General features: G+C 53.7%; 1 protein-coding gene across 1 annotated transcript in view; it reads right to left on the bottom strand.

Annotated features, from left to right (window-relative positions):
* Positions 1-17,476, bottom strand: part of RORC (RAR related orphan receptor C) — a 66,715-nt gene that overhangs the window by 11,860 nt on the left and 37,379 nt on the right. The window contains exons 3-5 of the mRNA XM_084613550.1: positions 3,854-3,939; positions 3,240-3,381; positions 91-615 (exon numbers count right to left, since the gene is read on the bottom strand). Of these exons, the coding sequence (XP_084469676.1) occupies positions 91-615; positions 3,240-3,381; positions 3,854-3,939 (753 nt within the window). The remainder of the gene's footprint in view (positions 1-90; positions 616-3,239; positions 3,382-3,853; positions 3,940-17,476) is intronic.

Raw genomic sequence — 17,476 nt, 5'->3', positions numbered from 1 at the left:
CCCGCCTGCAGCCCCCAGTAATACAGCCTGAGTGGGGGTCCTAGAAGGGCGAGGCTGCCCAGCCGGGCATTCCTGCCCCAAGAGACTCACCGATCTCAGTCACCGAGGAATTGGGCGACTCCAGGATGCTGGTGAAGTTGGGACTCGTGTAGAAGTCGACAGTCTCCCCGATGTCGCTCCCAGCCTGGCCCCGCTTGCCCCCTCCGATGTCCAGCCGGGAGAGGTCTGGTGACGCCTGCATCTCCAGGGCGTAGAAGACGCTGGCCCTGCTCTCCATCTTGATCCGCTCGGGGCTGTAGTCCCTGGCGAAGGGGCCGCGCAGGTTGTCGCTCAGCCGGCTGTGCCCCTTGGCCAGTCCGTTGGGGTAGGCCAGAGCCACCGTCTCATCCGGAGACTGGCTCAGCCGCGCCTGTCCGTTCAGGGGGGCCGTGGAGCAGGCCGAAGACTCCAACAGGTCTGCGGGGGAGGCCAGCTTGAGTTGCCCGTTAGCCAGGCCCAGGGAGTAGGCCGGGGCCACCACCTCGCCGCCTTGCTGCTGCTGCTGCTGCAGCTGCTTCTGCACCTCGGCGTGGAGGCTGTCGCGCTGCTTCTTGGACATGCGGCCAAACTTGACGGCTGGAGAACAAAGGGGCAGGGACGCGTCGAGCTGGGGCTGAGGCTGGCCCTGGGTTCGCGGCCGGAGCCGTTGTGAGGGGCCCTGGGCTCCCTCTGCTGGCCCCAGCCACTTCCCTGGAGATCTGGAGCAGCGGCCTCCATCCCCTGGGAAATCCAGGTGACATAATGGGGCAGCAGGTCCCATAAGGAGCCTGCCGCGAGCTGCCAGGGATGGAAAGGGCAGAAGGAGCTGCCAAGTGACTGATGGAGCTGCCCCGCTCGACAGCGGTGGATCTGGCTCCTTGTGCCTATCAAGACCCACCAGGTTTGTCTTGGTGGTTAAGCGTGGGGCCCGGGCAGCACTTGGATGGGACGGGGAGACACCAACCGTGGTTCAGCAGGGAAGTGACTACCTAACAGAGGTGCTTTCCCCCCAACAAGTCAATAACAAACCCCCATCACTCCCCTCCAGCAGCAAAGCACGCCAAGCGGACAGGACGCAACCTGGATCACTAGCGAGCCCTGGGCATTTTCCCTGGAGCAGGGCTGCTGGCCGTATCCCAATTCGGGTCATTTACACTCTGCCCCGCAGTTCCAATCCTTTTCACTTCTCGCCCTAGGATAACACTGCTCTGCGGCTGCTTGAACAGCTCCCACAGCCCACCCCAGAGGTGGCTGCATTTCAGAGGTAGCCGATCACGGGGGGTATAAAATGCTTTGGGATCCTTGGGGATGAAAGGCCCCAGGGCGGCGATTCGCAGACTTTCTCCCCCAGAAGCTCCCATCTTGCCAGCTGCTCCCTCCCCCCCAGCAATCTGGGAAAGGCAGGGGGTGTGACCCCCAGCCTGAGATCCCTTGCGCTAGGGAAGCGCCCAGGATCTGAATGTGGCCCTAGGGGTGGGGACGGCTATCTCAGCATCTCGGCGCACTCACTTGGGAGCGGGGACAACGGTGCGTGCTCTGCGTGTGGTCGTGTGGGTCTGTATGTGGTCGTGTGTCTAAGCAGGAGCCTCATCTACCCAGCTGCAGAGAGGAACCGCGGTCGCAACGGGAGGCTGATCGCATGTGCCACGTGGTCGGGCTCTTTGGCTCTCTCGAGCGACCTACATACTCACCACTGAGAGACACCCAGCTAAAGGCTTGAGCTACTTTTTCCATCCTCTTTGGATTGGGTTGGTGGGGTGTGTGTTTGTTTGTGTAGTATTTTGTGACTTTCACTCTCCTCCTGGTTGCTTTAACCCCCCTCCCCCCGGCCTGGCTCAGGGCTGTGCGCTGACGGTGCTACCTAACCAGCCCTAAACCTCACTATTTGCACTTCCCTTTCACTTCCTCTGGCCTCCACTTGTAGCTTTTTTAGCGCCTTTAATAATCCCCAGCCCGAGGACTCCTCCTTAGCCGAGGAGTCTGGTGCCGTCTCGAGAACCGAACCTTTTTATGCCCAGGGGGGCGGAAGAGAATGAAGGTTCAACCCCTCTCTGGGCTGGAAAGGAGGGTGGTTCCCCTGCTCACGCCCCAGCTCCTGTACGCCGCTCTGCTGGCATTCAGAGGCCTTTGCAGCCTGCAGCAAGGAGCTGAGGGGGAATTCTGCAGGCTCCGGCGCTGCGCTGGGCTGCCACTGGCTGCCTTCCGCAGACCCCGCCCCCATTTCAAGCCTTGGCGTAGGGGGCATGCTGGGGGCGGGGCCAGAGCACATGCAGCTCTGGCTAAGTTGCCCTGTGCCACAAGCCACAGGTAGCTCTGTAGAGATAGTTTGGCCCACTGGTTCAATTCCCTGCTTTGCTACAGACTGTGAGCAAGCTGTGCCTCAGTTTCCCCATCTGCACAATAGGGATACTAGTCCAGACATAGAGCACGCTAGACTGCTCCAAGTTACACTGGAGGTGCTTTCAACCCTTAGAGCAGCATAGAAGGAAGAGGGTGCACACCTGGGCTGCTGGTTCTCATCGACACCTGCAGGGGGTGCAGCTTAGACTCTCTCCCACTGAGCCTCTTAAACTGGAGGACTTGGGAACCAGTGGGATGGCGATAGGGGCCGGCTGCTGTTTGTCCATCATCACTGATTTTTGGTGATAAATGGCTTGTGGTCAAATAGAAAAGTTTCTACAGAAAAAAAATCTTTCCCAATGACATTTTTCAGGTTTTTTTTAAACCAAAACCTGAACTTTTTTTTTTCGGTTAAAATGTTTTACTTTTTTTACTTTTAACAAAAACCATTTTTTTTAACTGAAAAGCACATTTAACCCCCCCCCCAAAACTGTTTTTAGTTTTTTTGTTGAATACCCCAAAAAGCAGCTGGTACCAGCCACTGTCAGAGATGAGAGACCGGGTTAGATGGAGTAAAGGGCAGAAGCAAAAGAAATGTCCAGGTATTTTTAACTTCAGGGCATAAGAAATGGGTCAAATGCAGGGACCTCTGGGGTGGGAGGCAGCAGCTGTTTTAACAGAGATCATTCACCCAGCACTGAAATTCAGCCACTTCTGGGGTGGGGCCTGGCAGCCGTTTAAACAGGGATCCTTCACCCAGTACTATTATACAGTTACCTTTGGGATGGGGTATGGCAGCTGTTTAAACGGGGATCTCTCACCCAGCACTGAAATGCAGCCACCTCTGGGTTGGAGCGTGGCAGCTGTTTCAAACATCTTACCATCTCTGGACATTCCCAGGCTGAGGCATTTCTGCAGCCTGCAGTGCTGGCAGCGGTTGCGGCTGGTCCGGTCAATCTGGCAGTTCTGCTGGCGGGTGCAGGAGTACGTCACGTTGCCCTGCTGGCTTCTGCGGAAAAACCCCTGAAACAACGGGTTGGGGAGAGAGAGGCATACAAACTGACCACGGCAGCTCCGCGGCTTGTGTGTGAAGCGAACTGGGGGTGCCAACGCCTGGGGGAGGAGCATCTGCGGTATAAAATCAACACAGTGGCTGGTGCTGACTGGTCCCAGAGCTGAACAAGCCACGATGAGCCGATCTCCACTCTGGTGTGGTGGTAAAGGGCCAAGGGGTCAGGGCATGCTGATTAGCTGCTGGGCGGGTGCTAAGCAGGGCCGGAACGCCAATGGTCCCACAGCCCTGCTGGCAGACCCTGGGCAGCATCTGCTCCAGCACTGGCCCACGGCCCCCTCTGAAGGGCGCTGTCCCAGGGTTCTGTGTACTTGGGAGCGCCAAGGGAATTGGAAAGGAATCCCACACCCGGGGCGCTCCTGGTCGCAGAGATCAGGCAAGCGGGGGCAGGGGAGTGGAGTGGGGATTTGGGGTGTTGCTCACCTTGCAGCCTTCACAGGTGATGACCCCGTAGTGAATCCCTGACGATTTGTCCCCACAGATCTTACACGGGATCACTTCTATTTGTGCTAGGATTGAGAGCGAGAGAGAGAGAGATCATGAGCAGGGGCCGGAGTGCGCTGGGCATGCCCTGCATGTGTTCGCTTGGCTCTTTGGCACTGTCGTCTAATGCTTCTTAGAGCGAGCAGGTGCTGAGAGTCAGGACTCCTGGGTTCCATTCCCAGCTTTGGGAGGGGAGTGGGGCCTAGTGGGTTAGAACGCAGGAGGGAGGCCGGGAGCCAGGACTCCTGGGTTCTATTACACAGACCATCTCAATGAACCCTGTGGGGTGACCCCATTTAAGAGAGGACAGAGTTGGGGTCCTTAAGTGGCTAAATCAGCCACCAGGATTGTGGGTGGAGCCTTTATGTGAGTAAACTAGCTTGGCGCCAACAGCGAGGAAGGATTTATTTTGCCAACTCCCCAGGAAAGTGCTGAGTGTTACGCAGAGTTTGCCCACACAGGGGCACCCTCGTCTCACATTTCCTCCCATGCCCGGATGCCAGAGACTGGCCAGGGCGCCCGCCCTGCTGGATAGCAGTGTGCAGGGATCGCAGGCTGCGGTAACCCGGCCAGCAACTGCCTGCTGGGGCTGTCGCTCAGGCAGCGCACCTCTGCTAGTCCCGCCTCTGCCTTCCACTCAGCTGCCAGGCTCAGCAGGGAGAGAGGGGCAGGACCCAGCCACGCTCCCAGGGGCCTCGGGAGGGAGAAGGAATGGGGTTGATGTCACAGGTGGGGTCACCCTGTGGCCATGCTCCCCTGTGCCAGCCTGCCCCCTGGGCCTAAGCCACACCCCTGTGCCCCACTGCACAGCCCAGCAGCTCTTCTTTCCGGGGGTTAATTATCCAGCCAGAGTAAAGCTCTTCCGCACTGATAAGCACCCTACCCACCCCTCAGAGATTATTGTCACATGATGGCCGGTTACATAACCTGGAGATCATCTCATCATCGGCCGGCCAGGCCTGCAGGGGCCCCCTTAACCTCTTTGCAGGCAGCTCCTGCCTGGGCATCTCATCATCGGCCGGCCAGGCCTGCAGGGGCCCCCTTAACCTCTTCGCAGGCAGCTCCTGCCTGGGCATCTCATCATCGGCCGGCCAGGCCTGCAGGGGCCCCCTTAACCTCTTCGCAGGCAGCTCCTGCCTGGGCACTCTGCTCGCCAGGGGGGTTTCGTTAGGGAACTGGATTGGCAGCCCTGGGCTTGCATCTGCATGGGCACTCCCCTCTGAGTGCTGGGAACAGAACCCAGGAGTCCTGGCGCCCACCCGCCCTGCTCTAACCACTCAGCCACACTCCCCTCCCAGTGCTGGGAACAGAACCCAGGAATCCTGGCTCCCAGCCTCCCCGGCACACCCTGCTGTAACCACTGCTGAGAAATACCTGGGACAGAGACAAGCCGTCTCAGAAGACATTGAGACACCTAGGATCGTGCAGTAATAAGCAGGGGTGTCCTGTGGGGATCAAGTCTGGATTAAGGCACAAGTACGATAGTCTGTCCTAATGCCCCAGCTGCTGGAGCTAGGGGATAAGCGCAGAAATTCAGCTTTCATTTAAAAAAGAAAAGTTACTCCTCAAGGACGCACAGAAAAGCTTGAAAACAGGCCCCGAATCTGCAGACAGCCTACACCAACAGCTCTGAGAGGTGTGAACAGCCTCGTTCCTGGGGACTCCAACTTACTGCTGGCCCAAGGAGGGGCGGGGCTGCGGTTTGGGACGGGGGTATTGCCGTGCATGTGTCAGGCCCCAGACTGCAGTTCATGGAATCTGGTGCAGAGCAAACTTTTCCAAGAAGGGCAACAAAATCTACCACTGAAATAACTCCTGCAAAAACCCCAAGCCTGTCACTGCTAGGGGCTGGCATACAATTTTAAAGGAGGGTCAGGATTGTGAATAAACAGCAAACCAGGGAATTGTGCCCTGCTCATGCGTAAACACCTGGAATCCAACCAGTGTCACTGGGGCTTAGAGTTTGGCACCAAGTCCACATGTCTCCGAAGGTCGAGGCCCATGGGCCAAGCAGAGGGTTGGGGGCTCTGCTGACAGCAAGGAGTTTATGGGGACTGACACACTGAGTTCTCTGCTGCTTTGTAGTGGGAATGTGATGCCAAAATTAAGCTGGAAAGTGGGAGAGAGAGGGTATGTGAGGCAGAAGACTGGGAATCTGGTTCCTGGATTCCATCCTCAGCTCTGGGCAGGGAGTGGGATCTAGTGGTTAGAGCAGGAGGGCTGGGAACCAGGACTCCTGGATCTCCAACTCTGGGAGGGGAAGTGGGGCCTAGTGGTTAGGACGGGGCGACGGGGCATCAGGACTCCTGGGATCCATGCTGAGCTCTGGGAGGGGCAGATCCAACAGGGATGAGAAGCAGGACAGCAGCTTCTGCGTCTTCCTGAACCCCCTGGGCCTCTGGCCACGGGGAGCCATGAGCATCAAAGAGCTCCAAGTCCCTCAGTTGAAAGCCCCTCACGAAGGGCCGCGCGTAACCACATCCTGCACCTTCCAGGCCCAACAGCTGCTTTCCCAAGCATCTCCTCCCCGCAGGCAGCCCCCTGGCACCGGCCCAGCTCCTGCACTGGTTTGCTCTGTGATACGCCAGGCGCCCATTTGGTTTGCTCTTCCTCTCTAGAGCTTCCCTTATCGATGTCCCCTTCCTCCTCCCCCACCCCGCTGCGTAATGAACCCAGGCGATCAGCGCCCTAAATAAGGACCGAGAACTCGTCCCCCCATCGTCTTCGAAACCTCAGCAGGCAGCAGATCGCCTGACGCTAACCCACAACTGGGACGCACCTCCCACCGCGCAGGAAGGCAGAAACTTCTCCAGGGCAGAGAAATCTCACAGCCTCCCCTCCACTGCTCACCACACACCAACAGGTGAAAACCCCTACCTGCTGCTTGCAGGCAGGTACCAGTAAACAACTCCCCATCACCCCCTGGCAGGAGTGAGCTAATGGGGCCACGGGGCGGGGGAAGCACCAAAACTTTCCATCGGCACAAACACGCTGATACAGGGCTTTAAAGGCCCTGTGAGGCTAGCAAATCGCAGGCTCCAGGGCTATTGCACAGGCAGGGGTCAGGAAGGGAGGAGGCCCAACCTGTGGAATTCAAGAGTTGTTTCTCTCCTAGCCTCCTGCCAAAAGCAGGATATGGGACTAGATGGAATCGGCGGGGCTGCAAGCGGATCCCGGCTTAGATGGGTCACAATGTTTGATCTGCCCTGTCTAGTCTGCTCCCCTTGGCCTTTTGAGGTGTTATTCAGTCAGGGGGAGGGGGTCAGGGCAAGGTGGGCCCATGGTCTGATCTGGTGCGGTGGGGAGCTGGGAGAGCAGGCGGGACGGAGCGCTGAGATGCCCTGGTGTGGCTGCGGCGAGATGGGCTGAACCTTGCTTGACCCAGACCTTTCCCCTCGGCCTGGCACAAGCAGCAACACCGATAAAGGGCCAGAGCTCCTAGCCTGCTGCGACCACAGCTGTACAGACCTTTATGACCAGGCTCAGCCACTTGTGCCTCGGAGGCACCTTTTGCACCCTGCAGCCCCCTTGTAGCCGCTCTATAAACCATACCCCCTGCTGGGCCGCAGCTCGTTAGCGAGACAACGGTATTCATAGGTTACCCCTTTCGGGATGGATTTATTAACTAAATTAGCAAGGAGCGACCCAGACCGTGGCTGCAAGGAGACCGATGCAAAAAGGAGCACGTTTGAGAACATTTGCAGTTGGCCCTGACCCGAGACACTAAGGCCCTGATCCTTGAAGGGATTTAGGTGCCTAACTCCCATGGGTGGAGTCATAATGGAGACTGACTTCCCCTCTCCAGGTGGGCAGGGGGTACCGTGCGTCTGACCCTCACCCTGCTGCTGCCTGTGGGATCTGTGGGCAAGCTGCGGGTGTCATTCACCAGGACCAAGTACACTCAGACGATCCACGGCACCCCAGAGAATACAACAGGGCTCTGCAGATCATTGAAAAGGAGCAGAGAACTAGCCCAAACCCAGGGACTTCTGCACAGTTACGCCAGGGGTTCCTTTGGTCCCAGGACTGCTGCTTTGTGCTTACATCGGTGCGTGCACACCTGCACACTCTCAACCCCCCTCGACCCACTTCTCCCCCCAGCACAGAATTAGCTTGTGGAACTCGCCAAGACAAGATCTCCCTGAAGCCAAGAGCTCCGCAGCATAGCAGAAGGGGCTGGACTCTTATGGGGCTCACGAAAATAGCCAGAGTTACAATAGTAAGCGCTGGAAGGGATGTCGACTCTCCTGTGTCAGGGCATCATATAAGCCTGGGGTCAGGAAGGGAATTCTTTCAGGTTGCCCTAACGCAGCCAGGGCTCGCTTTTGCGTGCTGATACATTCCTGTATTTCCTTAAACAACACGGGGGCTAGTAAGTTTGTCTGATAACAATCATTCTCTATCCTACGCATTCCATTTCCTCTCTGCAACCACCCACTGCTCAGACCCAACGAGAAGAAAAAACCACAAGCTTCAATTGATTCCCCCCTAACCTCACAACAGAATGATTGTAATTTTTTTTTTTGTTTTTGGTCTTTTCTATCTATAGCAAATCAAATCGGTGGGAATGGGCTCAGGGTTTGACTCAGAAACAGGAACCCAGTGCCTGAATTAGTCAAAAAATTCACAAGCCAGAGAGCAAGCTGCCAGTAACTCTCATTTTCAGGTGATGGCTGATGCCAGTAAATTCGACCTGAGAAAGGTCAGTGAGGTCTCAGGCGAATTCCCCCACAGCAGCCCCATGATTGACGTGTGATGCCCGCGGGTGGCTGAGTAAGAGGATGAAGCCAAGACTTCGGAGGGGAGGAAGCAACAACCCCCCCCCCCCCCAAAAAATCCTTTGATACCAAAAAAGTGCACCGTAACCTGGCTGGGAACCGGCCTCGACCAATGTTCCTGACTTTAACCACTGAGGGGCGTCACCAGGCGGGTCCGTGTCACGCTTCCCGTGGCGTCACGGAAGTTCCACGCGCCCGCGCTGGGGGTGAGGTAGGGCACGTGGAACTTATGGGGGTCACATGGGAACGGGGCAGGGAAAACACGCTAAGTCATGAGATGCGGGTAACGGAGCCGGGAAGCGGATGCAGCGTGGGACACGAAAGCAGGGCTCCGGGAGGCCAATTCTCCCCTCCACAGCCTTGTCCAGACACACGGGCGACAGCGGTTTAACGCGGAGTGTGACGTTCAACCCACTCTGCTAAACTAGTGCAACAGGCCGGGGGGAGGCTGCTCTCGGTCCCGTTTAAACCAGCCTAAGTTGCATCGATTAGGAGCAGGCTCAAGGCACCCATCGGCCGAAGTCAGAGCGTTAATTAACCCAGCACGTGTGCGGGTGACAGGTGGCGGCTGCCACCCCGTCAGCTCCAGGGGCCTCCAAAACCAAAGGCAAGAGTCACTGCAGCTCCAGCTAAAGAGCCAGGGCCGCTATGAGACACATCCCAAGGTGGCCATGTAACATGCATGGACCAGCGGCTCCCATGTAGACAAGGCTCAGTCCCAACTGGGGCTCCCAGCTTTAGCTTGGCTGGCTAGCCGAGTCTCCAAGGCCCACGTCCTCAAAGGGACGCAGGCTCCTGCCAGTGGAAATGAGGAGCCCACAGACCGTTGAGAATCTGGGCCCACAACCCCGCATCTGCCATGATGCCATTTAACCTGCTCCTGCCCCCCCAGGCTCGGGTGGCCCATTGGGGACGGCACAGCCTACTTGAAGCCAGGCTGAGCCACCCCGTGCTTGCTGCTCCTTATGCTGGCTTCGTCTGTCTGAGGGGCCTGCCGGGAAAGCTCGGGCATGCTCAGCGCTGCTACGGAGCTGAGGGGCGTATGCCCTGCAGAGCAGGCACACTAGAGAGGCACGGAGGTAGAGGGGCCAGAAATGGCCCAAGTCCTCCTGCCCCAGCCCACAGGAGAAGAAGGATGGCCCAGTGGTTAGGGAACTAGGCCAGGTGTGGGCCTAGCTTGACCACACGCTCCCTGGGTGTCCTCTGCGGGTCAGCTCCCTGTCGGTGCGAGCCAATAGCCTGCTGCCCAGTGGTGCTGTGCAACGTGCCGTGTTTACACTCGGGAGGGGAGGGAGCCCAAGCCCAAATGCTATGGGGATGGGCCCAGGTGGAGGGATTTCTCTGTATTCTTTGTCCCCACTTATAAGCTAATTGGTTGGTCACGGCCCTCTCAGTCGCCTCTGCTCCACGGCCTGGAGAGCGACGCGACACGTGAGGACACGGCCGGCCCCCAAGGGGCCCCAATCTCACACTGGAGCCCCTGGGTGCTATCACAATATGTAGACTAAATTCTGAGGATCCCTTGCAAAACTCTCAGAGCCTACTCAGGTGTTCACACTAATTGGGGAGCGGGGGAAACTAGTGGTTAGAGCAGGGGTCTCCAGGGTTCTTGTCCCTGCTCTGGGGGGGCAGTGGGGTCTAGTGGTTAGATCAGGAGACTGGTAATCAGGACTCCGGGGTTCTTTTCTCAGCTCTGGGAGGCAGCAGGGTTGAGTAGCTAGAGCAGGGTGGGAGTCAGGACACCTGGGTTGCATTGGCCGATAAATTACTGAGCAAGCCTCTCCCCACTTCCCTGTGCTGCAGCTTCCCCACCTGTAAAATGGGGCTCGTGAGACTCACATAAGGGTTACAAAGTGCTTTGAGATCCCCAGCTGAAGGTCACTCCTGGCCTGTATAATGCTGAGCAGCCACTGGCTTACTTGCCCCCAGTCAGCAGCTGAGGCTTTTAGACCTGGTGGATCCATACTTTAACTGGTGGTTTAACCCGCCCACCCCCAGCACGCACTCCCCCTGCCCCACTTTTCAAAATCAGGTGGCCGTGGGGGGTCACGTTTCGAGCTGTGGGGCGCACAGGGCTGTTTAGGGGTGATCCCCGCGCTGAGTTCCAAGAAAGATCAGCCTATTTACATATTAATAGGAAACAGAAAACCGTCCATGCAGCAGCCACCAGGAGGAGGGGCTGGTTAGATCACAGGTTGATTTGGAGCTAGCTGTGCTTCCCTTCCCCACTCCTCCGGGCCGCGCTTCAGGTCTTGGGCAGAACCTACGGGGCTTTCGGGACCTACCAGCAAAGCCATGGCCAGCAAAATAATCCTAGCCCTGCACACGCCCTTTTTGGCCCTTGGATCTCACTGCACTTTGCATGAGGAGGGAATGCTTCAGGTGGGGAAACTGAGGCACAGAGCATGCACGAGACTTGCCCAAGGTCACACATATTGACAAAACTGGACATAGAATCCATGAGTCCTGTTGCCCTGCCTCCCTCCTGCTCTAACCACTAGGCGCCGCTCCCTTCGCAGAGCTGGGAAGAGAACCCAGGAGTCCTGTCTTCCAGCCGGCTGCTCTATTAGACCCCTCTGTGTATTTAATGTCAGATAACCTGATGGTGTCAATAGCTTTAATTGCTGAAAACTAAGATTTACCTTCACACCCGAAGGCCAGAATTAAACTCCTTGATCTCAGATTTTGGTGCCCAACGTGACCTGCTTTGCTGAAGGTGATGAACAGCCGCAAACCACAACAGCTCAGCACCTTTGCAAACCAGGCCCCTTACACAGCGGTGGCTCCGGATGAAATGCGGACGCCCAATGTGAGGGGTGGAAACGTCGCCCTCGACATCCGAGCAGAATCTGTCGGAAGGGGCAGGGCCAGGAATCCTGGGTTCCTTCCACAGGTCTGGGAGCGAAATCTAGTGATTAGAGCAGGAGACTGGGAGTCAGGATTCCTGGGTTATACTGTCAGCGCTGGGAGAGAAGTCTCATGGGTCCAGGAGTCAGGACTCCAGGATCCCCTCCCTAGTGCTGCTGCTGACTTTGCCGTGTAACTTCGCATGAGTCACTGCGGCGGCCTGTGCCTCGGTTTCCCCATCTGAAACGGGTGACGGTAACCTTCAGCGGCACAGCCTTAGCCATGTTTGCAGGGAGGATGCCTGGCTGCCAGGGGAACATGGGCGTGGGGTGGTGGTATTACACGAGGCTCAGTTAATACCAGGTGACTGATCTGTCCTAACAAAACGTTACAGAACCGGGGCCAAGGCAGACTTGTAAACCAAAACTGAGCAACTCCTCCGCCCTGGAGGAAAACCAGGGGCAGGGCAGGGCGGGGTGGAGGAGGGTTATCCCCTATGCAAGCAGATGCCCCTCCCCTCACTTGGCACGAACAGGGGCTGGCTTCCCTGCCTGGTGGAGGAAACCAAGCTGAGCTGCAGGCTCTTCACAGGCAGGGCGATTGCTGCTGGTTTGTTGATAGAAAGCAGCCCTTGGCGGAGTCACAAATAGAACCCAGGAGTCCTGACCCTCTGCTCTCACCACCAGACTGGATCAAACTTCCTTCCAGAGCCTGGAACAGAACCCAGGACTCTTACCTCTCCCCCTCCCCTTCCCCCATCCCTTGCTCTACTCACTACACTCTCTTCTTTCCCAGCAACCCCCCGCACCCGCAACAGGCCTGTCCAGTCTCTGTCCCCCGCTCCCCAGCCAGGGCTAAAGAGCTGCCAATCTGAGGGCTGAGTGACTCCGACAGGGCTGGCTGCCTACTCGAATGCAGGGCCCGGCCCAGTTCAGAGAGGGCAGGTGCCCGTCTGCTGTGCCGGCCAGCTCCCTGCTTGCTGCCCGCGTGGCATGGAGCCAGGGCAGTCCGGTAGCCCCGTCTCCCTGCTGCCTCGCAAGAAGACAGGACAAAGCCAGCGGCTGCCGTAGGGCTGAGCCCTGCCCACATGCACCTTCCGCCACCCCATCTGCTCACCATGGAGGGGCCCAAGTTGGAGCCCTGCAAAGAGAGGCCGCGGCTAGAGCTTAGCCGCAGTGCTGGTGCCGGCCGCGAGGCAGGAGGAGACAGCATGCCTGGAGCCAGGCGACACCGGGCGGGTCAGGCCTGGGACTCCCTCCTGCCACGGGGAACTTGCAGCCTGACATGCGCAGCCTTCCTGGCCTCCCCACAGACCCCTCGGGGGAATTTAACTCTCAGAGGCCAGGGGCAGAGAATGCTAACGAAGCTAAAGGGGGGTAGCTTGAGTCCATTATGTAGGGTGGGCGCAGAAGCTGAAGCAGGAAGGCAGCATGGCCTAAGGGACAGAGTCCTGGAGCGAGGATCCACCTACATTGCACACAAAGCTGTGACCGCAGCATGCGGAGAGAACCCCTGGGTTAGCTTTGATCTCGCCAGTACAAACACCAGTGGCAGCAGGAAGCCCTGGATGCCGCTCGAGGATGTCCCCAGGATCCCCAGCGTCCTTGTACAACCCCCCCCCCCCATGGCAGCGTCCCTGCCGTTGGCACTGGAGCCGGCTAGATCAAAGCCAGTAGGGGTATGCCTACATGTGATGCAGTCACGCCTCTGACTGCAGCGTAGGCAGATTCTCAGACTCAAGAGATCTGGGGTCTATTCACAGCTCTACTGCTGGGTGACCTCAGGCGAGCTATTTCCCTGCCCCGTGCCTCAGTTTCCCCATATGTAAAATGGGGTTAATGATCCTGACCTCCTTTGGAAAGGGCTTTGAGATATACTGGTGGAAAGCTCTCCCCAGGAGCTCTCTTATCTAGTTAAGTGCATGGGGAGGGATCATTACTGTTTTCTCCTTGAAATCAGCAAAGATGACAGGCCGTGACCTAACAAGGCACTGTTTGCGACTCTGCCACCTGGACTGGCTTTAGAAAGCAGCCTGCAATACCCTCCGGCACATCTCTCCAGTGCCGTAGCCGCCCTGCCATGACACCCATGGGCTCTCAGTGTCATCAGGCTGGAGAGAAAGGCAAAATTGCTCTTCCTCGCACACCTCGATGGGGATGCCCGTGAGGAAGCATCAAGAGGTGTGTTTTTTTACTTCTCTTGCTCGGCAAACTAACTCAGTGCGTGGCCCAGGCTGGGCTGTTTGAGTAAAAGTGACTTATTGGAATGGGTTTGAGTGTCCACAAGGGCGGGGTGACTTGTTAACACTTTCCCCACATTAATCAAACTGAAAACAGCCGATTATGAACTCTCAGCGATGTCAAGGCACATTCCACGCCCCCAACTAGTTACTCAGCTTTCTGGGTGTCTGCAGAACAAAGCAGATCCTGAGATCTGGGGGCCCTGTGAGTCCCACAGCTTCAAAAACAGGCCCACAGGGTCTAGACGTGGAGGCGGTGTCTCGGGCTGGGTTTCCCCCCCTAGCCCCCCCCAGCTTAAAAAGATTGGGGTTTTTTTTAGTTTAGGTTTGGAGACTGAGACAGCACCTCAGACAGATGTTGTTCTGGGGGTGCCAAACTGGTCAGGGCAGACAAGATGGGCTGCAGAAAAAAGGCAAATAGCGTCGTCCCCCCGCCCCACTTTTGAGGGTAAGGAACCTCCCACGGGTCGGCTGTGCAAAAAAATCACAAGTTTAGGGCCAGTGTTTATTGATAGCCCTGATGGTAGGCAGCCTCTTTCGCTGTCATATCCAGGGGCCAGGTCCTCCAAAAAGCACAGCTCTGAAGTCCCCAGCTCCCACTGACCCGCTTACAGCCAGGTTTTGCAAGCAGCTGGTTTTCCAAACCCAATATACTGAGCACTCCTGAAAATTCAGCCATTTATTTTGGTCTCTAAGTGGGCACTGAGCTGGTTTTAAATATCTGGCCCCCAGGTGGGTCACTCATCCCCACTATTATTTCTTGAAAGTCTTTGTTACTGACAGGTTTGAAATAAAATTGCAGCAAAGCTAAAAGTTGAAATAAAAAAAAAAAACAGCCCCCAAAACCCAGCCACAAGCAGGATGTTGACGACGAAAAATGGAGAAAGTCCACTGAGACCCAGCTATCTGCTATTGACGTTATGTGAAAGGCACCCGGCTATCATGGCAATGGGGGTTACGAAGATAAAACAGGTTAGACCAGCAGACAGGCAGATCGACAGATAGATGAAGTAGATAAGCTAGATTAGACAGACAGAGTTTAAAATAAAAATTGAAGGTATGCTGAATCCAGATAAATTATGAATAATGGGGAGATTGGGCAGCACATTACAGTTGAAAAATGACTCCCCAGTGAATATTAATGGTGTGTCAATTGCCTACCTCTACAAACTGGGCTAGTGCTGAAAAAAATCTGGTCATCTGTTAGCAAAAATAATCCTCATTCATCGACTAAATACTGTCTACAGGTCTTTTGTTGTCTGTCTCAGTTTTGTCCCTGCTTAGGCAATGCAAGATTTCTCTATATATTAGCTATAAAATTAACAAACCAATCGAAAGCTTTTTTAAATTCACAACAGAAAACAGCTGAAAGATTCTTCCAAGTGAATTTTGCACATAAAAAATGACGACACTTTACAGGTTTGTCAGCACTAAAAAGTTGTACCAATTTGGGGAAGAAGCTATCCCAGTGTTAAGGTACCTTTATACTGTACCAGCATAACTGCACCCACACTACGGGTTATATTGATATAACTACATCTGCAAGCAAGCAAATCAGTCAATCACACTCCAAACCAACATAAATTATACTGGGACAATTTTGAAGTGTAGACCTGGGCTAAGAGGGAAGCAGCATGCTAATTAAATAGCAGAAGCTTAAGAAACGTGCAATTAACATAGGCAGCAAGATGCTGCACTCAGCAGTGTCTACTTTCCATTGTGTATTTTCCAAAAGTTTTGACACAGAGGGGTTTTTATTTTATTTATTTATTTATTTATTTAGGACGTGAGTCTGATCAATCCAGCATCTTGCTCTAAAGTTTAACCATTCCTTTCTGTTCCTTTTACATGCAAAGGGAACAGCACAGTTATTACCCTTTGACAAAAGTCTCGGTTGTGCCTTTGCATCTGAAGATGTTTTACTGATATAAAATAAAAACATTGTAGAATGATGCTGTTTCTCTTACTAAATTCAAGTTTCAACGCTGCAGGATCATGCATTTAGTTTGGGGCAGATTCTCAAGTGGTCTGCACCCGCAATAGGGGAGAGATTTCCCCAAAAGACCTCAGCTTTTATTTAGGCACCAAAATAAAGACCCGATTTTCCAGAATTCAGCACCTACAGGAGCTCAACTGTATTGAAAATCTGGCTCTAAATTCCACACAAATTAGAAATTAAGAGCCAGATCCCAGAGCCAATAAAGCGAGGCGGACATCACATCAGCTGAGGATTTGGTCCGAAGAATTTTTAAACACCCACTATACACAAGAAAGATGTACATAGCTCATAATAATTGATAGATCGTGTTGTTTTTCCATAGCCGTTGCTCAGAGGGTCTAAGAGTCGTTTTGGTTTGACTATGAAACTTCATTGTCAAACAGTTCATAATCTCGTATCATCAAAAAGCAACTGATGTTAAGCAAACCGATGTTTGAACACAATGGAGGAGTGAAGAGCTGACAAAGATGTGTATCTTGCTAAACCACCATAATGTGGTGTTTAATTAACACACAATAATTATTCTATAAAGTCAAACTCATTTATGTGAAAATGAAAGCAATTGCATAACTGTGCGCAAGATATGGATCTGCTTAATTCTTAAATAAAGTTTTAATAATCAGCATATTCTAATGAATACAACACTGCTTCACTACTGTTAAATTGACTGCATATTTAGGAGTCTCATTTTCCCTCTGAGTATTTATTTTTATTTTGCATCTCAAACATTTTTTAAAAATTTACATTAAGTACTACACTAATTAGAAAAATGTTTAGCATTGATACCAGCTGGATTTGAGTAGGACTTAATTAGTCTTTATAATTGAATTAAAAGGACCACTAGGATCTCACTCCCCACTAACAGATCCTCAAATATTCTGTGAAAATGAAATTTATTCACAACATAGCAAGTGGCTTTTATTAACAAAGTCAACCTTTTGCATTCTGCTGTGTTATTAAACAGCAACAGGCTGAGATATACATTCAGGATATTTTTGTACTGTCCAAAACCTAATTGTGTTGTCCCAACTTTTCCGATCGATGCAGATTTGAAATACTTCTTGGAAAGAAGTGAAAAGATTTTAAGTCTTATTTGTTCCATCTTATTAATTTGGGGATTTTGAACACATATAAACACCTTCAGTCAGTTAAGGCAAGAGATGAATTGACCGAGATCAGAGGTTTATTTCAGTAACAGATTGAATCAGACACTAAAAAAAGAAACCCAAAAAGTTATGACACACAAAACCAGATTTTCATGGGCTCAGCACCCGACGCTGTGACCTTGTCTGAAGATCTAGCCACTTAGTTTGCTGTCTAAATATTTTTGGTGCCCAAAGTTTGTTTTATTTTGCTTCTGGGTAGTAATCATTTGTGGCTGTAACTCTAATTAATTTTAGAGCCATTTTGCATGGGCATTTTTTAAAATTGTGGTTTAAACTGAAATAAATAATAATAATTAAATTGATGCTGGGGTCTTTTGGAAAATTCTGACCTTAGTCAATTTCAAAATAGACCCAGCAAGACACACACACACTAGGTCCTCTACAGAGAGAATTCAGATTGAGAATGCAGCAATCTCTAGGACACATCTCTAAGAAAGTTAATTTGTCTCTTTTATTACTGACTGATTTGCTTCGCTCTTTCTCGCTAGTGACTTGGAGTGATCAATCACTAAAATATCTGAGCCCCTATCATTC

The sequence above is a fragment of the Lepidochelys olivacea genome (assembly GCF_965140295.1).
Source record: "Lepidochelys olivacea isolate rLepOli2 genome assembly, chromosome: 24".
NCBI classification, from domain to species: domain Eukaryota; kingdom Metazoa; phylum Chordata; order Testudines; family Cheloniidae; genus Lepidochelys; species Lepidochelys olivacea.
This window is presented reverse-complemented; position numbering and strand designations above follow the sequence as displayed.